The 24,927-nt window shown below is 44.9% G+C and overlaps 3 protein-coding genes across 3 annotated transcripts; all 3 read left to right on the top strand.

The window, feature by feature from the left end:
* Positions 1-1,676: 1,676 nt before the first annotated feature.
* LOC102463933 (olfactory receptor 5AR1-like) lies at positions 1,677-2,615 on the top strand. The gene has a single exon (XM_006133537.4). It carries the CDS (start codon positions 1,677-1,679, stop codon positions 2,613-2,615), a length of 939 nt encoding a protein of 312 aa, XP_006133599.3.
* Positions 2,616-8,119: 5,504 nt separating this feature from the next.
* On the top strand, positions 8,120-8,707 carry LOC142829336 (olfactory receptor 5AS1-like). Its single transcript, XM_075928825.2, has one exon. It carries the CDS (start codon positions 8,120-8,122, stop codon positions 8,705-8,707), a length of 588 nt encoding a protein of 195 aa, XP_075784940.2.
* A 14,805-nt stretch (positions 8,708-23,512) lies between these two features.
* LOC102443445 (olfactory receptor 5AR1-like) lies at positions 23,513-24,448 on the top strand. Its single transcript, XM_075926081.2, has one exon. The coding sequence runs from the start codon at positions 23,513-23,515 to the stop codon at positions 24,446-24,448; it is 936 nt and encodes a 311-aa protein (XP_075782196.2).
* Positions 24,449-24,927: the final 479 nt, after the last annotated feature.

Here is a 24,927-nt window from a genome sequence, read left to right as displayed (position 1 = left end):
TCTATGGGTTGGAACTGAAGGACCCTATAATGGGCAGCTGCCTATTGCCCCTGTTCCAACATGTCCCTGATTCCTTCACCCACTTCCCCATAGACTCAGCTCCTTCTTTCTCCCTGTATCAGGGTGTCAGTCTGTCAGTCAGTCAGGCTGTAGCTCCCTTTTGCTCCCCTCACCACACCCACCCCTGCTTTGGCTGTGGTGTTTCTCTCCTGGCAACCAATTCAGGAAGAGTTCCAGGGAGCCTTCTGCTCAGCAGCCCTTATATGGGCCAGCCTGGTTCTGATTGGCTGCTCCATTAAGCCTTCTCCCTGAAGTTTGGCTCAATAAGCCCTCTTCTGATTGGCTGGCTTCTTTCCAAGGCTGCCTTAGCCAATCTTCCTCTTCAGGTGCTCCACCATGTCAAGATTTACAAACATGTATAAACCCGACTGAAAGGCACATGAGTAGTGTTACTCCCATTCAGAGATGGGCAAACAGAGGCAGAAAGAATTTAACACCCACATTTTCATATGAGCCCATAGATTTACTGAATTAGTGAATGCTTTGGAAAAGCTGCCTCTGGATACATGGAATGGGAAGAGGCCACTACGGACTCTTTCAGAAAGGTCATTTCCAGCTTTACAGAGAAATGCCCAGATAACTATACAGAACAAGTGTCTTTGGTCACATCCTGTGGTCTCCATGAAGCATAATGAGTCCGGCCTATTTTGTGGAGTATCATAGCCAGAGAAGGACAGAATATCACAGTGATTGGTCTGCAATAGATAGAAATTGCACCATTTAATAGCACAGGAGGAAAGAATGCAGCAAATTAATCCTAAGGGTGTGAGTGACACCAAGGGTGACTTTGGTTCGCTGAGCTCATTAATTAGGTGCGGGGCCTCTCTGAGCTCAGTTATTCCCACTTACTTCAGAGACCATGTCCCAGAGATCACAGCTCTCAGTATAAAACTGGAACGCTCCAAATTGGCACTTTCTGTCGCTGTGGAAACCTCACCACATCTCTTGCTTCTCAGCAGGTAGGTGCTGCTGTCCTGTATCGACATCACACTCAAATCCCAAGATTTCATTCATGATCTCTAACACTGAAAATGTCAATCCAGATCCTACCCCTTGAGTTAAAGAAAGAACAAGGTAAGCAATTATGTGGCCACTGAGGCGGGTAGTTTCCAGTATCTCTCAAGGTTTTCAAATACACCAATGGAAAAGCCATTTCTGATGCAAAACGAAAGCTTCATAGACTCAGCAAGCAAGTTTTACCTGCACCAGGCATGAGGAGCTAAAGAACTCTCCTTGCCCAAGGAGGTGAGAGAGAGTGAAATGCATTTATTCTCACCACTTCCCGAGCTAAGAAGCTATCTCTTCTGTCAAAAATGGTTTTCCGGCAGATTCTCGCACCACAAAGTCACAAGTCGCTGTTGACTGCTCAGATTAGTGAAGAGTGTTTGTCTGTGGGGCACAATTAACCTGCGTGTCCTTTAATGTGTACAGTGTGTGTACTGTATGGAACACCAAACTTAAACAGCTGTGAGCAACTCGCTCTGTGAACAGAGCTCTTCCTTAATACTGAACCGGTGTCCATTAACAAACTATCTCCATTTTTTCTCTTAATTTGTTACAGAGAAGGGATAATATCCCCAACCCATCTACCTCTGCCTGACCTCACCTCAGAGGAGATGGAAGAGGGAAATCACTCGGTGGTGACTGAGTTCATTCTCTCAGGACTGACAGATCGTCCAGAGCTGCAGATCCCCCTGTTTGTGTTGTTCCTACTGATTTATGTTATCACTGTGGTGGGAAATGGGGGGATGATCTTGTTAATCACAACAGACCCCCGACTCCACACCCCAATGTACTTTTTCCTTGGTAATTTGTCTTTCTGTGATATCTGCTATTCCTCGACAATTGCCCCTAAGATGCTGCATAATTTCTTAGCCAAGAGGAAAAGTATTTCTCACAGTGCCTGTGCTGTGCAAATGTATTTGTTTCTTCTTTGTGCCGATATTGAGTGTTTCTTGCTGGCTGTGATGGCCTATGACCGTTATGTGGCCATCTGTAACCCATTGCTCTATACAGTCACCATGTCCAAGCAGTGCTGCAACCAGCTGCTGGGTGGGGTGTGTGTTCTGGGATTGGTGGATGCAATGATACACACGTGTCTGACATTTCAGCTGTCTTTCTGCAGCTCCAATATCATCAATCATTTCTTCTGTGATATTCCTCAACTATTGGCTCTCTCCTGCTCTGACACCCGCATCAATGACATTGTGCTATTTGCCTTTACCTGCTTCATTAATCTGAATAGCGCTGTAGCAATTCTCCTCTCCTATGTCTATATCTTCTCCGCCATCCTGCGGATCCGCTCTGCCGAGGGCCGGCACAAAGCCTTCTCCACCTGCACTTTCCACTTGACTGCAGTGGTCATATTATATGGCACCCTCCTTTTTATATATTTCCGACCTAACTCCAGCTATTCCATGGACACGGACAAGGTAGCCTCAGTTTTCTACACGCTGGTGATCCCCATGTTGAACCCGCTCATCTACAGCCTGAGGAACAAGGAGGTAAAGGACGCCTTGAGAAAAGCCATGAACAAACTCCTAACCAATTCCTGAATCTGTTCATCCCAGTGCAGGTTGAGTGATGGGCAGTGGAAACAGGTGAATTCAATTCCCAGCCAATGGCAATGACATTTTTCCAGACCCTGTAGTATTATTGCTCATTCTTATGTTGTTCTTACTATATAATTATTCCAACTCCTACAGGCTCCAAATGAGGTCAGGCTTTAGTATTACTGCAGAAAAATTGAAGGAGGCACCTGTTTCACATGGGAGAGTATATCAATATATCTTGGCTTCTGGGGTGGTTTCATTATGACCTCTGTGATTTCTATGGCTAAAGCAAAAGGAGTTGTTGCAGAATTTCTCCCCAGTTTGTGTCCATATACTATGAAGAGAAACATGATTTCCATCAGAACATCCTTCACTTCATCGTAAGAATGTTAACTACAAACAAAGAGGAGAATAATTTGTAAGATAAACTAGTGTGTGTGCATCTTCTGTGACAATCTGCACTGAACACAACAGAAAATGGCTCAGAAAAGGTGAACTTCTGATACGTCAATTAAACCGAGAGATAAAACTGGACAGTAAACATTCACACCTCCTTCGTAAGTTTGCTCTGCGTTCTTGCACTGAACTCTGTTGGATTGTATGATAGACTTTGAAGGGTAGAGGTGTGGGAATTATTTGCCTCCAGAGACTGAGAGTGCCAAAGCTGTGCCCATAACTGATTTTTTTTCGTTCACAGCTCCTTAGAAAACATCTCAACCTGATCCAAATGTGAAAATGCCCTAAACATTTAACAAACTGAAAACTTTGACCAAAATGTCCTTTGGGGAGGAAATAAGGGTTTGGCACGAACAGAAGTGGCACATGTCTTGTCCTGCCTCCTTTTCCGCCAATGTAAATGCAAAGCCAGTGAAGGGCTAGCCTGGCAAAAAGGATGGGAGGTGAAGAGGCAGTGATGCTGCTGTGTCCCAGGTTGACTTCAGTGCAGTGATCAGAGCACTCACATGGGAGAGACACGGGTCAATCCCCCTGTCTGGTGTGCTGAAGCAACTTGAAAGTGGGTTTTCCACACTGCTAGGGAGCGCCCTGGTGAATAGACATGTTGTGTCCTGCCTCTTCCTTAGGGCCGGACAATGCTCACGCTGAACGTTGATTCAAGTAATGGAACCGCAAGTTGATGTAGCTTCGTTTCATGTGCAGCAGTGCCCGCACCTTGTGCTCACTGTTTGTTTATGAGAGAGCTATGGAATTGACGCAATGTAACTTAAATTACCTGCCAGTATCACTGTTCACCAGCCTTGGGACTGATCGTCTACGAGTGCTGGGGTTAAGACGTTGATGGGCAATTGCACACCCATTGATGTAATCTGCCTCCACGGATGTGCCAAACAAACCCAGCTTCATTTCTGGCAGCAGTGTCGATTAAGCCAGTGGTGCAGCTCTGGACTTAGTCTCTCCTGCTGGAGCCTCTGGACTTAGTCTCTCCTGAGAGCCCCTAGCAGAATCACAGGGCCAGGCACAGAGAATGATGGTATTGACTGGTTACCAGGGACACCCACCTAGAGGGGGAGCTGCTCAACTTCCTGTCCCTGTCCCAATGGGTCTGTCAGTTGTGTTACACAGTAGAACAATTTTGAAAGGAGGGACTGAGAGCGACCCAGACAGGAATAGCTCATTGCTCTGTGGCTGGGACTCTTTCTGGAAAGGCAGGGAACCCAAGTGAACATCTGTGCAGCGTTGGACAAACAGGGAAATGAAACCTGGATGCGTCATCTCACAGAGGAACACAAATAAATTAGGAAGGGCGAGTGCACCTTTGCCTCCTTAGTTTGGCTGCTTTGTATCTGGTACCTAAAATGTCCCCCTCCCCCCATACACACAAACATATTGTTTTTGGATAAAACTGTCAGGAGAATTTCTAAGACGTTTGTGAACAGGATAAAGTTAACCAATACATCATTGTAATGGACAATAAACTATTTGTCTGTAAAGAAATTCAGCCCTTTCTAGACAAATTTGTGTAATGCTCGCTGCACTGAATGTTGACCATGAGAAAACTGAGTTATGGAGCCATTAATTTCAAAGCCCTATTTATAGGTTGCTACCAAAGGGCTAAGAGAGAGAGCCTCAAAACTCCCAGACTGGGTGATTTTAGCTTCTATAGCCAACATTAATGAATGGATAAGATATTGCAGTATTTGTTAATGCTCACAGCAAATGGAGATAGATACTTCAAACTTAAGGGCTCTCATTATTCCATTCACTATAAATACAAAATTTATTTTGCATCCTATTTGCTTGTGGCTGTTGTTTTTAATTAACGAAGCAGGATGAAATGGGAAGGAGTCTTTTGAAACAGCCTGACGTGAAACTGTATTGGCATGATGGGTCTTTTTATGTGTAACTAAAATGGGGGATGATCTCATGGCTGGGCATGTAATCTGAAACGCATCTTCAAAGAGAATATTCAAGAAGTTCTACTGAATACTTCAAATGTCAATCTTTCCTTCTCATGACAATAGAATTCTGTAAAACCTTTGTGTAAAAGAGTGGTGAAATAGTCCCCCTTTCTCTTCATAAAGCTCATAATTCCCTGATCATCATTGTTCTGGTAAAACATGCATGGCAACATTATATATTGTAGCCAGTGAGCTAGTTTGTCTTTGTTATATTTACTGCATTTGTATTCCATCTTCATTATGTTCACTGCTACATTTTATTCTGCTTTGCATTAGATGCAGCAGTCATGCAAGTAACCTACAGGGTTGTATCCTGTAAGACCTTAGCTTCAGCAAAGTACTGTAGGTCTATAAAATCTAAGCAAATAAGCTGTGTGCAGACTTACAGCAAAATGAAACTCCCCAAGTTACTGAAGAATGGAAAATAGAGGTTAAGTACATCTGTGTTTGATACAAACACTGTTCTATGTGGATTCCAGGGAGATGAGTTACGGAATCAGTAATCATCATCCTCATCTGTGGTGAGGCTGACTAAGGGAAATAATCTGGTTACCAGTGGTAACCTATGGCCTATTTTGGGTGGTAACCAATCAAGAGGTATGAAAGTCAATACCAATATGTATACCTTGGAGGGTCCTCTCACAAATACAAATTTCTGTATTTCTTCAAAGTATCCGAACTTTGAGTGGGACCCAAACAATTCCCTGTATTTCTCTAGGATTAATGTTAAAGTCATTGTTAGCTCATAAAGAGACCCACTTCATAGGTCTCTGTGTGATGGAAGTTGGGACAACAAATAGAATAAAGCTTGCACGGTAGGTGTCCAGAGATGCTCCATTGAGGATGGCCTGTAATGGACCTGAGGCTGAGCTCCCTGGCACCATTCTGGGATTTCACTCTCCACCTCCTCAGACGACGCCTCATACCTGTTACCTGTGCCCTGGACCCATTGCACCATAACCCACATTATGCCCCACACCGCAGCAACCTCTTCTGGGCACCATGTCCCTCCTGTGAGATCTCTGCTTCACTGACAGACCGACAGGTATTAGTCCTGTGACTTGCCTCAGTGGCCAACTGCAGCCCAAGGTTCATTCCCTGACCTCAGGGGTGTGATGCAGTCTAGATACCGGCCAGTCTCCTCATTTGCAAGTGGGGTGCAAAGGAGGGGGACACTGACCTGCCTGACACCCTAGGTTGAGATTAAGGGACGCTATCAAATTCTACTACCTTTTCCCTGGTGTCCACCATCTGCCTGTTTCCCTCAGCTACTTGCAAATAGTCACAGACCCTTCTTTAGCCCTGTGCCAGGGCTACAGTCTGTCAGTCAATCCGTCGGTAGCTCCCTTTCCCTCCCCTGATCCCACCCACCCCACTTTCGCTGTTGTGCTTCTAAATCCAGGTATCATTCCAGGGAGTGGGCTGGAATGGACAGAGCAGCGCTTCTTATATGGAACTTCTTCTATTTGCTTGGGATTTCTCCAAGGCTGACTCAACCAATCTTCCCCTGCGTGGCTCCAGCGCCCCACCACAAGACCATGGCAGGACTTACAACCATTTATGAACCCTAATGGAAGACACATGAGTAGGGTTACTCCCATTTCAAGATGGGCAAACACAGGCAAGGAGGATGTACAAACCACATTTTCATACGAGTCCAAAGGTTGACTGTTTGCTGAGTGAAGAAAAACTTCCTTTTTTATTGTGAACCTGCTGCCTATTCATTTCATGTGGTGACCACTAGTTCTAATACTGCGAGAGAAGGTTATAAAATATGATAGTGATTTATGTCCAGAATTGTGAAATTGCATCATTTAAGAGCACACAAGGCAAGAGTGCACGAAATTAATCCCCAGGGCATGAGTGACACCAAGGGTGACTTGTTCACTGAGCTCATTAATTAGGTACGGTGCCTCTCTCAGCACAATTATTCCCACTTACTTCAGGGAGCATGTCCCATGGATCAGATCTCAGTATAAAACTTCTCAAATCCTCAAAATAGGCACTTTCTGTCTATGGGGAAACCCCACCCCATCTCCCTCTTCTCAGCAGGTAAGTGCAGTTGTCCTGCATCATCGTCACACGCCCACAGTCACCATGGTGACCACAAGGTTCCTCCTTCATGATCTATAGCACTGAAAGCTGCAGCCCAGACCCTACACTCAGAGGTACAGACACAACAGCTTAGGCAATTACGTAGTCACTCAGGCGGGTGGTTTCCAGTATCTCTCAGGGTTTTCGAACACACCAATGGAAATGCCATTTCAGATGAAAAACAAAAAGCTTCTTGAGCACAGCAACCACGTCTTTCTCCAAGCTGACATGCTGAGCTACAGAGCTCCCTGTGCCCAAAGGGGAGAGAGCGTGAAACTCATTTACCCTCACCCCATCCTGAGCTGAGCAATTGTCACTTCAGCCTCAGATGACTTTCTGCCTGATTCTCTCAAAACCAAGTCATGAGACGCTGTTTGCTGCTCAGATTAATGAAGAGGAGGGTTTGTCTGTGAGGCACAATTCATCTACATGTCCTTGTATGTGCACATTGTGTGCATTGCAGGAGACACCTGACACAACCAGCTGTGAACATCTGGCTCTGTGGACAAAGCTCTTACTTGATCTTGAACTGGTGTCCGTTAAGAAACTGATCCCCAGTTTTCTTCCCTTAATTAGTTACAGAGAAGGGCTATTTCCCTGAACCATCCACCTGCCCGTCTGCTGCCTGATGCCTACACAGAGGAGATGGGAGAGGGAAATCACTCGGTGGTGACAGAATTCATCCTCTCAGGACTGACAGATCATCCCCAGCTGCAGGTCCCCCTGTTACTGTTGTTCCTACTCATTTATGTTACCACCCTGGTGGGGAATGGGGGGATGATCTGGTTACTCTCGACAGACCCCCGACTCCACACTCCCATGTACTTTTTCATCGTGATTTTGTTTTTCTGTGATATCTGCTGTTCTTCAACAATAGCCCCTAAAATGATCCTGGATTTCTTAGCCAAAAGGAAAACTATTTCTTACACTGACTGTGCTGTGCAAACATATTTCTCTATCTTACTATCAGATGTTGAGTGTCTCTTGCTGACTGTAATGGCGTATGACCGTTATGTGGCCATCTGTAACCCGCTGCTCTATACGGTCATCATGTCCAAGCAGCATTGTGGCCAGCTGGTGGCTGGAGCGTGTATTGTGGGATTGGTGGATGCAATGATTCAGACATGTCTGACGTTTCAGCTGTCATTCTGCCGCTCCAATGTCATCAACCATTACTTCTGTGATGTTGCCCCACTGCTGGCGCTTTCCTGCTCTGACTACAGCCTCATTGATATTGTGCTGTTTGCTCTTGCATGCTTCATTAATCTGAACAGCTTTATGACCATCCTCCTTTCCTATGTCTGTATCTTCTCCACTGTTCTGCACATCCACTCTGCCAAGGGCCGGCACAAAACCTTCTCCACCTGTGCTTGCCACTTAACGGCCGTGGTCATTTTATATGGCACAGGCCTTTTTATATATTTACGACCTATGTCCACCTATTCTGCAGACATGGGAAAAATAACCTCAGTGTTCTACATGATGGTGATCCCCATGTTGAACCCTTTCATATACAGCCTGAGGAATAAGGAGGTAAAGGTCACCCTGAGGAAAACCATGAATAAACTCCTAACCAATTTCTGAATCTGTTCATCTCAGTGTTGGTTGGGTGACTGGCAGTGGAAAGAGGAGAATTCAATTCCCATCCTATTGCAAAGACTTTTTACAGATCCCTCATAGTATTATTGTTCATTGTTATATTGTTCTTATTACATTATTCTTCAAAGAAATCCTACAGGCTCCAACTAAGATCAGGCTTTAGTGTTACTCCAGCAAAACTAAAGGAGGCACCTGTTTCACATGGGAGAGTATCTCAATATATCTTTGTTCCTGGGGTGGTTTCTTAGGATTTGTGTCATTTCTGTGGCTGAAGTAAAGGGCGTTGTTGCAGATATTGTCCTCTGCTTCGTGTCCACGCACTATGAAGAAAAACATGATTTCCCTCCCAACATCTGTCACTTCCTCTTAAGGGAACTACAAAGAAAGAGGACCATAATTTGTAAGAAGGACCACGGTGTGTGCGCACCTCTGTGACAGCCTGCTCTGAACACAACACAAAATAGCTCAGAAAGGGTGAATTTTTCATCTGTCAATTACACCCAGAGATAAAACCAGATAGTAACATTCACACCGTCTTAGCAGGTTTGCTCTACGTTCTTACTCTGAGCTCTGCTGGAATGTACCATAGACTGGCAAGGGTAGAGGTGTAGGAATTTTTTCACTCCAGAAACTGAGTGTGCCAAATAGATAAAGCTGTGTCCATAATTGATTTTTTTTTAGTTCACAGCTGCTTAGAAAACATCAACATCTCAACCTGACCCAAATATTTTTCCTGCTTCCTTCTGCTTCAATGTAAATGCAAAGACAAGGAGCGGCTAGCCTGGCAAACTGGATAGGAGTGAAAGAGGTGGGGTGATGCTGCAGGAATTCTTACCGGCTTCTATTCAGTGACTAGAGCAATCGTGGGATGTGAGAGACAAGGGTCAATTTCCCTCTATCTGCTGTGCTGAAGCAACTTGAAAGTGGGTCTCCCACACTGCTGGGAGTGCTCTGGTGACTAGCTCAGTAGTGTCCTGGGTCTTCCTAGGGGATGGTCAATGCTCACGCTGTGCATTAATTCAAGTTATGGTATCGCAAGTTGATGTAGCTTAGTTTGACGTGCAGCAGTGCCCATACCCTGTGATCACTGTGTTGTGTCAATGGGAGAGTTATGGAACTGAACCAATGTAACTTAGATCACCTGCCAGTATCACTGTTCACCAGCCTTGCAATACATCCTCTGCGGGCGCTGGGTATAGATGTCGATGGGCCATTGCTGCCCCATTGATCTGATGTGTTCCTTCTGATTCATGGTAACATAAACTGTCTTTGCTGGAGCTAGGAACTAAGACACAAATTACAAAGTTCTAAGCAAATGCTCTACGTTCTACGCAGTCTTTCCTTCTCATGACAATAGAGGAACACGTGTAAATCCTTGTTCTCAGAGAGTGATGACACAACCCCTCTTTCTCTACATAAAACCCATAATCCGCTGACCATCGTTGTCGTAGTTAAATGTGGGTTGGAACAATATATGTAAAATATAAGATTCTACTCTATAAGGTACTGAGTTGTTCCCCTCAGTATGATCAATCAAGTTTCATTGACTGGTGAAGAGATCATTCTTGGGAAGGCGGAAGGGTATGAGTGAGAAATCTACATTTTGACAGACAAACCGCCAGAGTTTTCTGTTCATTCAGAATTTGTCTCAAAAACCCCATGCTGGAGATGATTCTTGCAAAAGAGAAATAACCAGAAGAAGCAAAGGCAAATACCTGAAATGTACTATCCCTCTCTTTCTCTTTGCTCACAACATCAAAAACACTCTGCATAAAGTGGAAGAACTTTTGGACTGGAGAGTTCTTGGTGAAAGGCATCCAGACGGTAACATTGCAGCTGTAGGTGGTGAGAGAAATTTTTGTTTCAATTCCTTTAGTTTTCTAAGTTATGTATTAGTTGCATTTTACTTTTTATTTCTTTTTAATTAATTCTCCGCTTCATTGTTTGCAATCTCTTAAAATCTCTAGAAAAAAAATAGCTCTCAAGAGTCAGGAAATGCGTTTTATTATTTAACCCAGGCCTGTGTATTTTTGTATTGAAACAGGTTGGAAACCTCTACTTGAGAAGAGGATTTGCACAGGCTATTTTCTGTTAATAAAAGGACAGAATTGGTAGGAGCTGGTGTCGTCCAGGAGGATGCTGGACAGTACCGGACACGCATTCCATTCAGCATCACTAGGCCCTGTGAATTAGAAGTTTGTGTTCTGTGTTGTCAGGTGGAAAAGGAGCAGGGGATTCTATTGTTCATGAACCTGCCAAAGGATGAGCCCAAGATTTAGTTGTGCATTATTTGCAGCTGAAGAGGGAAAGCAACTGTGGGGAAAAGATTATCCAATGTGTGCAGAACTGAAAGTGTGAAGCAATCAAGTGGCACACACAGTATTGATAATCTGCAGCTTTCGCAACACTTTACAGCTACCTGCTCAGTTCATAGAATTCAGTGTTCCAATTCTATCGAACTCAGGTCAAAGGAGTTTAAGGGATGTGCCCAAAATTCCTCAACTGGGGAGGAGCATTGATAAGAACAGAAGCCAAATCTCATGTACAAGGTTCTGATACATGGTACAGTGGGTAAGATGTGGGACAGTCTGATTCCAAGCTAGTTTGCAACAGACTCCAAATTAACTCTGTTGAAAGGATTGGCCTTCCTCTGGTGAAGGTGGCCAAACAATAAAGTAGACTCTATTCATCTCATTATCCTGTAATATTGAAATGACCCGGCGGGGGATACAGCATTCCACACCACCAGGGTCTTTCGTCCTCTGTGCTCAAAATCCACCAGAAAGACGGGGCATCGACATTAATTACATGTTCTCTGTACAACTGTTGTCCTAGGATCAAAGATGCTACGGGGAGCAATGCTGGAAGCCATCAGAGCCAAATTTACCCTCAGCTCCCTCAGGCAGCAGCTCCGAGGGTAACATGGGCATGATGAGCAAACGGGAAAAGGTTTGACGCTGAGGCTGATTTCAGGGTTCTAACCTGGTTCTGTTTCCGTCCTTTTGAACTCCTTGTGGATGAAGGAAAGGAAAACAAAGGTACAACCAAGTCATGGGTAAATGGGTGAGTTTGAAAGGATTTTGGCCTTCAGCTGAAGTGAGAACTAGCCAGTCACAGAACCGCAGAAGTGGGAGGGATTTTGAGACGTCATCCCTAAGTCCAGTCCCTTGCATTCATGGAAGGACCAAGCACTATCTAGAGCATCCCTCACAGGTGTATGTCTTACGTGGACTTAGATATCTCCAATGATAAAGATTTAATAACATCCCTAGGCAGCTGTGATTTGGTGCAGGATGTCTATAGGGTCCCTCAGTCACAACCCAGAGTAGCAACTGACTGCTCCTTTTCCATCATCTCTCTGTTTCCTTCAGGCATTTCTCCAACCCCTTCTTTGCCATGCATCAGAGATTTAGTCTGACAGTCAGTCAGTCTGTAGCTCCTGTTCCCTTCCGACTCCACCCATCCCTGTGACCTCAGGCAACATTCCAAGGGCCTTTCTGCTCACCTGCCTTTTTTATATAGGACAGGCTGGCCCTGATTGGCTGCTCCACTTAGCCCTCTCTCTAAGGTTGGATCAATAAGCCCTCTTCTGATTGCCTGAGTTCTCTCCAAAGTTGCCTTAACCAAACTCCCACTGTGTGGCAGATGCACCACAAGGCCATGTCAATAGGGTTACTCCCAGTCAGAGATGGGGAAACTGAGGCAGGAAGAATTTGAGACCCATAATTTCGTATGCGTCCACAAACTCACTGAATTGGTGAATGCTTTGGAAAATGCTGCTTCCAAATGCAAGGCATCAGAAGAGGCCAGTACAAACAGTTTCAGAAGGGTCATTTCTAGCTTTACAGGGAAATGCCCAATTAACAATATAGAGCAGATGTCTGGGGTCACAACCTGTTGTCTCCATCAGGCACAATGAGTGGAGCTATCTGGCATACTTTGAGGGCCGGCACAAAGCCTTCTCCACCTGCGCTTTCCACTTGACTACAGTGGTCATATTATATAGCACCCTCTTTTTCATCTATTTCCAACCTAACTCCAGCTATTGCACGGACATTGACAAAGTAGCCTCTCTGTTCTACACTTTGGTGATCCCCATGTTGAACCCGCTCATCTACAGCCTGAGGAACGGGGAGGTGAAGGTCGCCCTGAGGAAAGCCAGGAATAAACTCCTAAGCAATTCACGAATCTTTTCATCTAAGTGTAGGTTGAGTGATGGGCAGTGGAAAGAGGTGAATTCAATTCCCAGTGTTGTAAGCAAAACTCGTGAAGTCATTGTACCGCTCTACTCTGCACTAGTTAGGCCTCAGCTGGAGTACTGTGTCCAGTTCTGGGCACCACATTTCAAGAAAGATGTGGAGAAATTGGAAAGGGTACAGAGAAGAGCGACAAGAATGATTAAAGGTTTAGAGAACATGACCTATGAAGCCAGGCTTCATGAACTGGGCTTGTTTAATTTGGAAAAAAGAAGATTAAGGGGGGACATGATAGCGGTTTTCAAATATCTAAAAGGGTGTCACAAGGAGGAAGGCGAAAATTTGTTCCTCTTGGTTTCTGAGGACAGGACAAGGAGTAATGGGCTTAAAGTGCAGCAGGGGAGGTTTAGATTGGACATTAGGAAAAAATTCCTAACTGTCAGGGTGGTCAAATATTGGAATAAATTGCCAAGGGAGGTGGTGGAATCTCCCTCTCTGGAGATATTTAAGAACAGGTTAGATAGACATCTGTCAGGGATGGTGTAGACGGAGCTTGGTCCTGCCTTGGGGGGGGGGGGGGCTGGACTCGATGACCTCTTGAGGTCCCTTCCAGTCCTATGATTCTATGATTCTATGACATTTTCCAGACCCCCGGTGTATTGTTTCTCATTGTTACATTGCCCTTATTACATTGTTATTCCTAGAAATCCTGCAGGATCCAATTGAGTATTGGCTTTATGACTCCATCAAAACTAAAGGAGGCACCTGTTTCACATGGGAGAGCATATCAATATATCTTTGTTGCTGGGGTGGTTTCATTATGACCTGCGTGATTTCTATGGCTGAAGCAAAGGGAGTTGTTGGAGATATTGTTCCCAGGTTTGTGTCCATGCACTATGAAGAAGAAAAACATGATTTCCATCAGAACATCCTTCACTTCATTGTAAGGGAACTGCAAACAAGGAGGTGCATAAGTTGTAACAGAGCACGGTGTCTGCACACGTCTGTGACAGCCTGCACTGAACACAACACAAAATAGCTCAGAACTTTTTCTGAGTGAATCAAACTGAGAGATAAAATCAGACAGTACATTCACACCTTCTTGGCAGCTTTGTTGTGCGTTCTTGCTCTGAGCTCTGTTGGAATGTACAATAGACTGGCAAGGGTAGAGGTGTGGGAATTTTTTGCCTCCAGGGACTGTGAGTGCAAAAGAGATAAAGCCGTGCCCATAACTGTATTGAGAGCAACCCAGAAAGGCATTTCATTTTGCTCCGTGTTTGGGATTCTTTCTGGAAAGGCACGAAACCCACGTTCATATCTGAGCCCAGCATTGGACAGACTGAGGGACTGAAGCTGGAAGTGCCACCTCACAGGGGAACACCCTGACTATTGGCCAATAAATTAGAAAGAGCGAGTGCACCTCTGCCTCCTTAGTTTGGCTACTTTGAATCCAGTACCTAAAAAGTTTTTACACACACACACACACACACACACACACACACACACACACACACACACACACACAGTTTTGGGATAAAGCTGTCAGGAGAATTTCGAAGACATTCTATCAAAGATAACCAAAACTTCATTGCAATAGACAATAAACTATTTGTCTGAAAGAAATTCAGCCCTTTCGTGGCACATTCAATGGGTTCTGGAGCCACTGATGTCAAAGCTCTATCTAAAGTTTGGTACCAAAGGGCTAAGGGAGTGGAGCCTCACAATTCCTTGGCTGGGTGATTTTAGTTTCTATAGCCAACATTAATGAATTGATAAGATATTGCAGCATTTGTTGATGCTCACAGCACAGAAAGATAGTTACTTCAAACCCAGGCTCTTTCATTGTTCCATTCATTATACAAACAAAATTTCTTCTGCATCCTATTTGTTTGTGGCTGTTCTTTTTAATTAATGAAGCAGCTAATCGGCTTAAAGGGAAGAAGTCTTGTGAAAGAGCCTGACATGTGAGACTGTATTGGCATGACGGGCCTTTTTAGGTGTAACTAAAATAGGGGATGATCTCATAGCTGTGCATGTAATTTGCAGTGTATCTTCAAAGAGGGTATTGAAGAAGTTATACTAAATACTTCAAACTGTAATGTTTCCTTTGCACGACAATAGAGGAAGAATTCTGTAAAACCTTTGTGTAAAAGATTGGTGAATCAGTCCCTCTTTCACTTCATTAAGTTCATAATCTGCTGATCATCATTGTTCTGGGAAAATGTGTGTGGCAACATTATATATTGTAGCCAATGGGCTCATTTGCCTTTGTTATATTTACTGCTTTTGTATTCCAGCTTCATTATGTTCACTCCTACATTTTATTCTGCATTACATGCAGCAGTCATACAAGTAAGCTACAGGCTTGTATCCTGTAAGACATTAGCTTCAGCAAAGTTTTGTAAGTCTGGAGGCCTATAATACCTAAGCCAGGGATGGCCAACCTGTGGCTCTAAAGCCACATGTGGCTCTTCAGAAGTTGATATGCAGCTCCTTGCATAGGTACTAAATCCAAGGCTGGAGCTTCAGGTGCCAACTTTCCACTGGGCCATAGGGTGCTCACTTTTCAACCTCTAGCTCTGCCCTAGGCCCTTTCCCCCTAGGATCCTGCCACTTCCCACCCTCTCCACTGAGCCGGCTACATATATGCCTCCCCCTCCAGTGTTTCCCACTGAGACAGAGCTGATCCCAGTGGGCAGGAGGAAAAGGAGAAGGAGGCACTGAGCAGTGGGGCTGCCAGTGGGCAGGATGTACTGAGTGGTAGTGGGGAGATGATCAGGGCTGTTGACATAGAACTGTTGCTATTTTGCAGTGTGCGTTGATACATTCTGGATCCTTCTCAGGTTTAGGTTGGCCACCCTGATCTAAGGAAATAAGCTGTGTTCAGACTTACAGGACAAAGGAAAACCCCAAGTTATTGCAGAGCGGAAAATAGAGGTTAAGTACATCTGTATTTGATACAAACACTGTTCTATGTGGACTCCAGAAAGATAAGTTACGGAATCAGTAATCATCATCCTCATGCATAGTGAAGCTGACCAAGTGGAAGACTGGTTACCTACGGTAACCTATGGCCAATTTTGTATGGTAACCAATCAAAAGAGATATCAAAATAGGTACCTGTCACAAATTGAAAATTCTGTATTTCTCTAGAATATCTGAACTTTGATAGGGAACCACACAATTTCCTGCATTTCTCTAGGATTACATTTAAAGTCATGGTTATCTCATGAAAAGACCCACTTGGTAGAAATTTCTAACGATATGGATACACCAAAACAAGCTATTCCCCCAATTAACAAAGGAAGGTAATGAATCTTTCAAAGTTCCTGATGTGGAAGTTTATGAAGATAGATACGCATCAGGGATTATTGAGAATATTCTCATGATTTTAGAATATAAATCTAACAGGTATATGCAAAGACAAGGACAGGTAGCAAATAGTGTGTGTGTGTGTGTGTGTGTGTGTGTGTGTGTGTGTGTGTGTGTGTGTGTGTGTGTGTGTGTGTGTGTGTGTGTGTGTGTGTGTATCTATATATATATATATATAGGGCACATCTGAGACATACAACAAGAATATCTTCTGTATGATATTCCTCCTCTACTTCAACTGGGGGAAAATGGCATTGAAACCATCCTTACAAATATCCGAGCAATTAAATCCGTACCAGAGAGATGGGGTTTACTTTATAGTTCACCCCATCAAAGGTGGGGGGATGTGTTACTTATAGGGCTAACCAGCTTTCTCGCTGTAGAAACACAAATGTATTATTTCCTTATGGTTTTGATTATAACTATATTATAATAAGTTTCAGTAGGCTTATATTGGCAGGTTGGGACTTATAGGCCGCATCTTGTATGTTGAGCTAAAGCCAAACTAGCCTACACCCGCCTGGGGCCTTTCACTGAGACAACAAAGTCAATGCACATCTATTTGGGCCCTTTCATCTGGAGAAAGCAGCCTTCAATGGCATAGGGGTTTCCAAGAATACCCGCATATTTAGCAGAACTATCATTACTTACAAAAACCCAAAATAACCAATTAAGAGCAGACCAGAGAACTAGGTAGGACAGAAATAACATGTGATCTATAATCACAAAACATATATGACGATAAGTTGAGATCAATGATATAATCCACCAAGTTCTCTGGAATTTTTCAGACATGAGTCCTGGAAACTACGAAAGACACATGGAGAATCTGAACAAGGTTGCATTGTCCTATTGAATAAGAACATAAGAATGGCCGTATCGGGTCAGACCAAAGGTCCATCTAGCCCAGTAGCCTGTCTGCTGACAGTGGCCAGCACCAGGTGCCCCAGAGAGGGTGGACCAAAGACAATGATTAAGCGATTTGTCTCCTGCCATCCTTCTCCAGCCTCTGACAAACAGAGGCCAGGGACACAAATTCTATCCCCTGGCTAATACCCTTTTATGGACCTAAACTCCATGAAATTATCTAGCTTCTCTTTAAACTCTGTTAAAGTCCTAGGCTTCAAAGCCTCCTTTGGCAAGGAGTTCCACAGGTTGAGTATGCGCTGTGTGAAGAAGAACTTTCTTGTATTAGTTTTAAACCCGTTACTCATTAATTTCATTTGGTGTCCTTTAGTTCCAAATGAAATGAGGGGTGGTAGTGCCAGTCTCTTACGCCCATACGTTGTGCACCACTGTTCTTGTATTGCCACAACAAGGAAACATTCCCTATGAGCTATAGCTGTGTCTAGCGCTAAATCTGTAATTTAGGGCTTTGTCCCAGGCTCAACAATGGGCCTCCTGTGCAACCTGAAATCACCACGTCTGGTTTCTCTCTGATGGAAGTTGGGACAACAAATAGAACAAAGCTTGCAAGGTGCTCAGAGATGCCACATTGAGGATGACCTGTAATGGACCTGAAGCTGAGCTCCCTGCACTGTTCTGGGATTTCTCTCTCCACCAGCGCACCCTCCTTAGACCGTGCCATGCCACCGTCACTTCTGCCCTGGATCTATTGCACTATAACCCACATTATGACCCAGACCACAGTGACTTCTTCTGGGCACCCTCTCTGATATCCCTTCTTTACTGACAGACCAAGAGGTATTAGTCCCGTAATTTGTCTCAGTGGCCAACTGCAGCCCAAGATTGAGTCCATGATCTCAGGGTAAGGATGCAGTCTGGTTACCAGCCACCCTGCTCATTTGCAATTGGGGTGCAAAGGAGGGGGACATGGGCCTGCCTGCTCTCCTGGGTTAAGATTAGGGGACACTATCGAATTCAGCTACATACTGCCCCTTTTCCACCATTTCCCTGTTTCCTTGACCCACTTCCATGTAGCCACAGCCCCTCCTGTAGACCTGTGCCATGGCTGTCAGTCAGTCAGTCAGGTTGTCACTCCTTCATGCTACCTAACCCTGCTTTGGTGTTGTGCTCCTAAATCCAGGCATCATTCCAGGGAGTGTGATGCAATGGACTCAGCAGCCATTCTTACAGGGGACCTCTGTTCTATGGGACATGCTCCCTGAAGGAAGTAGGAATAACTGCTGAGAGAGGCACCACACCTAATTAATGAGCTCAGTGAACAAGTCACCCTTGGTGTCACTCATGCCCTGGGGATTAATTTGCAGCACTTTTTCCTTCTGTGCTATTAAATGATGCAATTTTGCAATATTGTAGACAAATCACTATGATATTTTATAACCTTCTCTCACAGTATTAGAACTAGGGGTCACCAAATGAAATGAATAGGCAGCAGGTTCAAAACAAAAAATGGAAGTTTTTCTTTACCCAGCAAACAGTCAACCTGTGGAACTCCTTGCCAGGGGATGTGGTAGAGTCTAGGGCTTTCACAGGCTTCCAAAAAGAGCTAGATATATTCATGGAGGTTAGATGGGAGATGCGCAATAGGTTCAATCTTTGATGGAGACACCCGCTCTCCATTGTTTATTTGGCATCTCCCTGTAAAGCTGGAAAAGACCCTTCTGAAAGGGTTTGTTGTGGCCTCTTCCCATGCCATGCATTTGGAAGCAGCTTTTTCCAAAGCATTCACCAGTTCAGTGAGGCTGAATACTCGTGGAAAAATTAGGGTCTTAAATTCTGCCTCAGTTTGGCCATCTGCAACTGAGAGTGACCCTACTCACATGCCTTTCAATAGGGTTAGTAAATGGTTGTAAAGTCCAACATGGCTTTGTGGTGGGGCGCCTGTGCCAATGAGGTGAAGATTGGTTAAGGCAACCTTGTAAAGGACCCAGCCAATCAGAAAAGGGCTTATTGGGCCGTTCTGTAGTAAGAAGGATTTAGTGGAGCAGCCAATCAAGGCCAGGCTGTCCGATATAAGAAAGGGCGTTGAACAGAACGCCCCCCTTGGAATGTTGCCTGTGGTCACAGGGGTGGGTGAAGTCGGGAGGGAATGGGAGCTACGTACTGGCTGACTGCCAGACTAAAGCCCTGATAGAAGAGGGTAAAGAAGGAGGCTGAAAACCTAAATCTCTGGGCTCTGCCTCTGGCAGCTTCGTGAATGAGAGAATCCCCTGCTGCTTTTCAACCCAACAGCACAGAGCACGAACCTCTAGGTCACGGGGCCCAGCAATGCTGAATGGAATGTGTGTCTGGTACTGTCCAGCAGCCTCCCGGACAACAGCAGCTCATGTAAAGTTTGACTTTTTATTAATAGAAAATGGCCTGTGCAAACCCTCATCTCAAGTAGAGGTTCCCAAAATGTTTCAATACAAAAATCCACCGGCATCGATTAAACAATAAAACACATTTGCTGACTATAGAAATATTTAAGTGATTACAAATAACAAGGCGGAGAATTGGTTAAAAGGGAATACAAGATAACATGTAACTAATACCTAAATTAAGGAGCTAAAGGAATTCAAAGCAAAGATTTCTCTCACCACCTACTGATATGGTGTTACTGGCTGGAAGCCTTTCAGCCAGAACCCTCCAGTCAAAGGCTACTTTCACTTTACTACAAATTGTATTTGATGTGAGACAAGAGAAAAGGAGGGACAGTAGCTTTAAGGTCTGTGCCTTTGCTTCTCATGGTCATTTCATTTTTACAAGAATCATCTCCAGCTTGGGGTTCTTGAGACATATTCTGAGTGGACAGAAAACCCCAGAGGTTTGTTTGTCAACACGTACATTTCTCGCTCACAACATTCTTCCTATCCAAGAATGGTCTTTTCCCCAGGCAATGAAACTTGATTGAGTCCTGGCCGAAGGCTCAATTTGCCTTTTGTTTCTAAGTAACTGCTTTGGCCCTGCTTTTGTGACCTCGGAACAACTCAGAACCTTACAGGGTACAATCTTATATTTTACAACTAATGTTACTACCACGGAATTCTGCTCTCAGTTTTGAACTGGGCATTTCTCTGTAAAGCTGGAAATGAGCCTTCTGAAAGGTTATGAAGTGGCATCTTCTCATGCCACGTGTCCAAAGCATTCACTAATTCAGTGAGTCTGTGGACTCTTATGAAAATATGGTTCTTACATTCTCTTCGCCTCTGCTTGCCCATCTCAGAATGCGAGTAACCCTACTCATGTGCCTTTCATAAATGGTTGTAACTCCTGAAATGGCCTTATGGTGGGGCGGCCAGAGCCACACAGGGGAAGATCGCTGAATCTGTTCGTCTCAGAGCTGGAAAGAGGAGAATTCAGTTCCCAGCCCATTTCAATGACATTTTCCAGACCCCTCGTAATATTATTGTTCATTATTATACTGTTCTTATTACATTATTATTCAAAGAAATTCTATAGGCTCCAACTGAGATCAGGCTTTAGTGTTACTCCAGCAAAACTAAAGGAGGCACCTGTTTCACATGGGAGAGTATCTCAATATATCTTTGATCCTGGAGTGGTTTCTTAGGATTTGTGTCATTTCTGTGGCTGAGGTAAAAGGAGTTGTTGCAGATATTGTCCCCCGCTTAGTGTCCATGCACTATGAAGAAAAACATGATTTCCCTCCCAACATCTGTCACTTCCTCTTAAGGGAACTACAAAGAAAGAGGAGCATAATTTGTAAGCGGGACTATGGTGTGTGCGCACCTCTGTGACAGTCTGCACTGAACACAACACAATATAGCTCAGAAAGGGTGAATTTTTCATATGTCAATTACACCAGACAGTAATATTTACACCTCCTTGGCAGGTTTGCTCTACGTTCTTACTCTGAGCTCTGCTGGTATGTACCATAGACTGGCAAGGGAACAACAAAACTAAGGGTATGTCTACAATACAAAGTTAGTTCAAACTAACGGACGTTAGTTCGAACTAACTTTCATAGGCGCTACACTAGCGCTCCACTAGTTTGAATTTAATTCGAACTAACGGAGCGCTTAGTTCGAACTAGGTAATCCTCATTCCACGAGGATTAAGCCTAGTTCAAACTAGCTAGTTTGAATTCAGGGGTGTGTAGCCCCTTAATTCGAACTAGTGGGAGGATAGCCCTTCCCAGGTTTCCCTGGTGGCCACTCTGGCCAACACCAGGGAAACTCTACTGCCCCCCTCCCGGCCCCGGACCCCTTAAAGGGGCACGGGGCTGGCTACGGTGCCCATGCCAGGTGCAAGCCTGCCAGCACCCAGCCAGCAGACCCTGCACCTGGCACGGATCGAGCCACCCACCCAATGCCCCCCAGCCCTCCCCCTCTTCCCGGGACCAGGCTGGCGGCTCCCGGGAGCTTGCCCGGGACCACAAGAGGCGGGCACCCACCACGGCTAGTGCGGACATCGTGGACCTCGTCCATGATCTCCGCACTAGGCACAGGAAAGTGGCCGGCTTGGGCAGGAGAGCTGCCAGCCTGGAGTGCCAGCACCATGCGTTCTTAGTTCTGCCACTTGCCTCAGGGCACAACTGCAGCCCAAGGTTCTGTCCCTGACCTCAGGAGCAAAACTCAGTCTGGATACCAGCCTCCCTCCACATTTGCAAGTGGGGTGTAAAGGTGGAAAGATCTGAACCTGCCTTCTATGGGTTGGAACTGAAGGACCCTCTAATGGGCAGCTGCCTATTGCCCCTGTTCCAACATGTCCCTGATTCCTTCAGCCACTTCCCCATAGATTCAGCTCCTTCTTTCTCCCTGTATCAGGGTGTCAGTCTGTCAGTCAGTCAGGTTGTAGCTCCCTTTTGCTCCCCTCTCCCCACCCACCCCTGCTTTGGCTGTGGTGTTTCTCTCCTGTCAACCAATCCAGGCAGCATTCCAGGGAGCCTCCTGCTCAGCAGCCCCTCTTATATGGGCCAGCCTGGCCCTGATTGGCTGCTCCACTAAGCCTTCTCCCTGCAGGTTGGATCAATAAGCCCTCTTCTGATTGGCTGGCTCCTCTCCAAGGCTGCCTTAGCCAATCTTCCCCTTCAGGTGTTCTACCATGTCAAGATTTACAAACATGTATAAACCCGACTAAAAGGCACATGAGTAGTGTTACTCCCATTCAGAGATAGGCAAACAGAGGCAGAAAGAATTTAACACCCACATTTTCATATGAGCTTATAGGTTTACTGAATTAGTGAATGCTTTGGAAAATGCTGCCTCCGGATACATGGAATGGGAAGAGGCCCTTTCAGAAGGGTCATTTCCAGCTTTACAGAGAAATGCCCAGATAACTATGGTCACATCCTGTGGTCTCCATCAAGCATAACGAGTCTGGCCTATTTCGTGGAGTGTCATAGCCAGAGAAAGACATAGACTATCACAGTGATTAATCTGCAATAGATAGAAAGTGCACCATTTAATAGCACAGGAGGAAACAATGCAGCAAATTAATCCCCAGGGTGTGAGTGGCACCAAGGGTGACTTTGGTTCACTGAACTCATTAATTAGGTGCGGGGCCTGTCTGAGCTCAGTTGTTCCCACGTACTTCAGAGACCATGTCCCAGAGATCACAGATCTCAGTATAAAACTGGAACGCTCCAAATTGGCACTTTCTGTCGATGTGGAAACCTCACCACATTTCCTTCTTCTCAGCAGGTAGGTGCTGCTGTCCTGTCTCACCATCACACTCAAATCCCATGATTTCATTCATGATCTCTAACACTCAAAATGTCAATCCAGATGCTACCCCTTGAGTTAAAGAAAGAACAAGTTAAGCAATTACATAGCCACTAAGGCGGGTGGTTTCCAGTATCTCTCAGGGTTTTCATATACATCAACGGAAAAGCCATTTCTGATGCAAAAGGAAAGCTTCATAGACACAGCAAGCAAGTTTTATCCCGACCTGGCATAACGAGCTAAAGACCTCTCCTGGCCGAAGGAGGTGAGAGAGAGTGAAACTCATTTATTCTCACCCCTTCCCGAGCTGTTCTTTTCAGTCCAAAATGGTTTTCGGGCTGACTCTCACCAAGTCACAAGTCGCTGTTCGCTGCTCAGATTAGTGAAGAGTGTTTGTCTGTGGGGCACGATTAACCTGCGTGTCCTTTTATGTGTACAGTGTGTGTATTGTATGGGACACCAAACATAGACAGCTGTGAGCATCTCATTCTGTGGACCAAGTTCTTCCTTGATACTGAACTGGTGTCCATTAACAAACTGATCTCCATTTTTTTCTCTTAATTTGTTACAGAGAAGGGATAATATCCCCAACCCTCTTCACTACATTGCAGCTGCCTGATCTCAGCTCAGAGGAGATGGCAGAGGGAAATCACTCGGTGGTGACTGAGTTCATTCTCACAGGACTGACAGATCGTCCGGAGCTGCAGGTTCCCCTGTTTGTGTTGTTCCTACTGATTTATGTTATCACCCTGGTGTGCAACGGGGGGATGATCTTCTTAATCACGACAGACCCCCGACTCTACACCCCCATGTACTTTTTCCTCCGCAATTTGTCTTTCTGTGATCTCTGCTTATCCTCGACAATTGCCCCTAAAATGCTGCAGAATTTCTTAGCCAAGAGGAAAAGTATTTCTCACAGTGCCTGTGCTGTGCAAATGTATTTGTTTCTTCTTTGTGCAGATAGTGAGTGTTTCTTGCTGGCTGTGATGGCCTATGACCGTTATGTAGCCATCTGTAACCCGCTGCTCTATACGGTCACCATGTCCAAGCAGCGCTGCAACCAGCTGCTGGGTGGGGTGTGTGTTCTGGGATTGGTGGATGCAATGATACACACGTGTCTGACATTTCAGCTGTCTTTCTGCAGCTCCAATATCATCAATCATTTCTTCTGTGATATTCCTCCACTATTGGCTCTCTCCTGCTCTGACACCCACATCAATGAGATTGTGCTGTTTGCCCTTACATGCTTCATTAATCTGAATAGCGCTGTAACAATTCTCTCTTATATCTATATCTGCTCGGCCATCCTGCGGATCCGCACTGCCGAAGGCCGACGCAAAGCCTTCTCTACATGCAGTTTCCACTTGACTGCAGTGGTCATATTATATGGCACAGGCCTTTTTATATATTTCCGACCCAATTCCAGCTATTCCATGGACACAGACAAGGTAGCCCCAGTGTTCTACACGCTGGTGATCCCCATGTTGAACCCCCTCATCTACAGCCTGAGGAACAGGGAGGTGAAGGACGCTCTGAGGAAAGCCATGAACAAACTCCTAACCAATTCCTGAATCTGTTCATCCCGGTGCAAGTTGAGTGATGGACAGTGGAAACAGGTGAATTTAATTCCCAGCCAATGGCAATGACATTTTTCTGGACCACATAATATTATTGCTCATTCTTATGTTATTCTTATTACATTATTATTCAAAGTCCTACAGGCTCCAAATGAGGTCAGGCTTTAGTATTACTGCAGAAAAATTGAAGGAGGCGCCTGTTTCACATGGGAGCGTATATAAATATATCTTGGTTTCTGGGGTGGTTTCATTATGACCTGTGTGATTTCTATGGCTGAAGCAAAGAGAATTGTTGCAGAATTTGTCCTCTGGTTTGTGTCCATGTACTATGAAAAAAAAACATGATTTCAGTCAGAACATCCTTCACTCATCGTAAGGAAGTTCAACTACAAACAAAGAGGAGCATGATTTGTAAGAGAAAATGGTGTGTGTGCATCCTCTGTGACAGTCAGCACAGAACATAATACAAAATA

Source organism: Pelodiscus sinensis, chromosome 5 (assembly GCF_052426305.1).
Source record: "Pelodiscus sinensis isolate ZL-2025 chromosome 5, ASM5242630v1, whole genome shotgun sequence".
Lineage (NCBI taxonomy): Eukaryota > Metazoa > Chordata > Testudines > Trionychidae > Pelodiscus > Pelodiscus sinensis.
This window is presented reverse-complemented; position numbering and strand designations above follow the sequence as displayed.

What these genes read in the sequence shown, in the direction of transcription:
- LOC102443445 (XM_075926081.2), top strand. Translation starts at nt 23,513, where the DNA reads ATGGCAGAGGGAAATCACTCGGTGGTGACTGAGTTCATTCTCACAGGA.
- LOC102463933 (XM_006133537.4), top strand. Translation starts at nt 1,677, where the DNA reads ATGGAAGAGGGAAATCACTCGGTGGTGACTGAGTTCATTCTCTCAGGA.
- LOC142829336 (XM_075928825.2), top strand. Translation starts at nt 8,120, where the DNA reads ATGGCGTATGACCGTTATGTGGCCATCTGTAACCCGCTGCTCTATACG.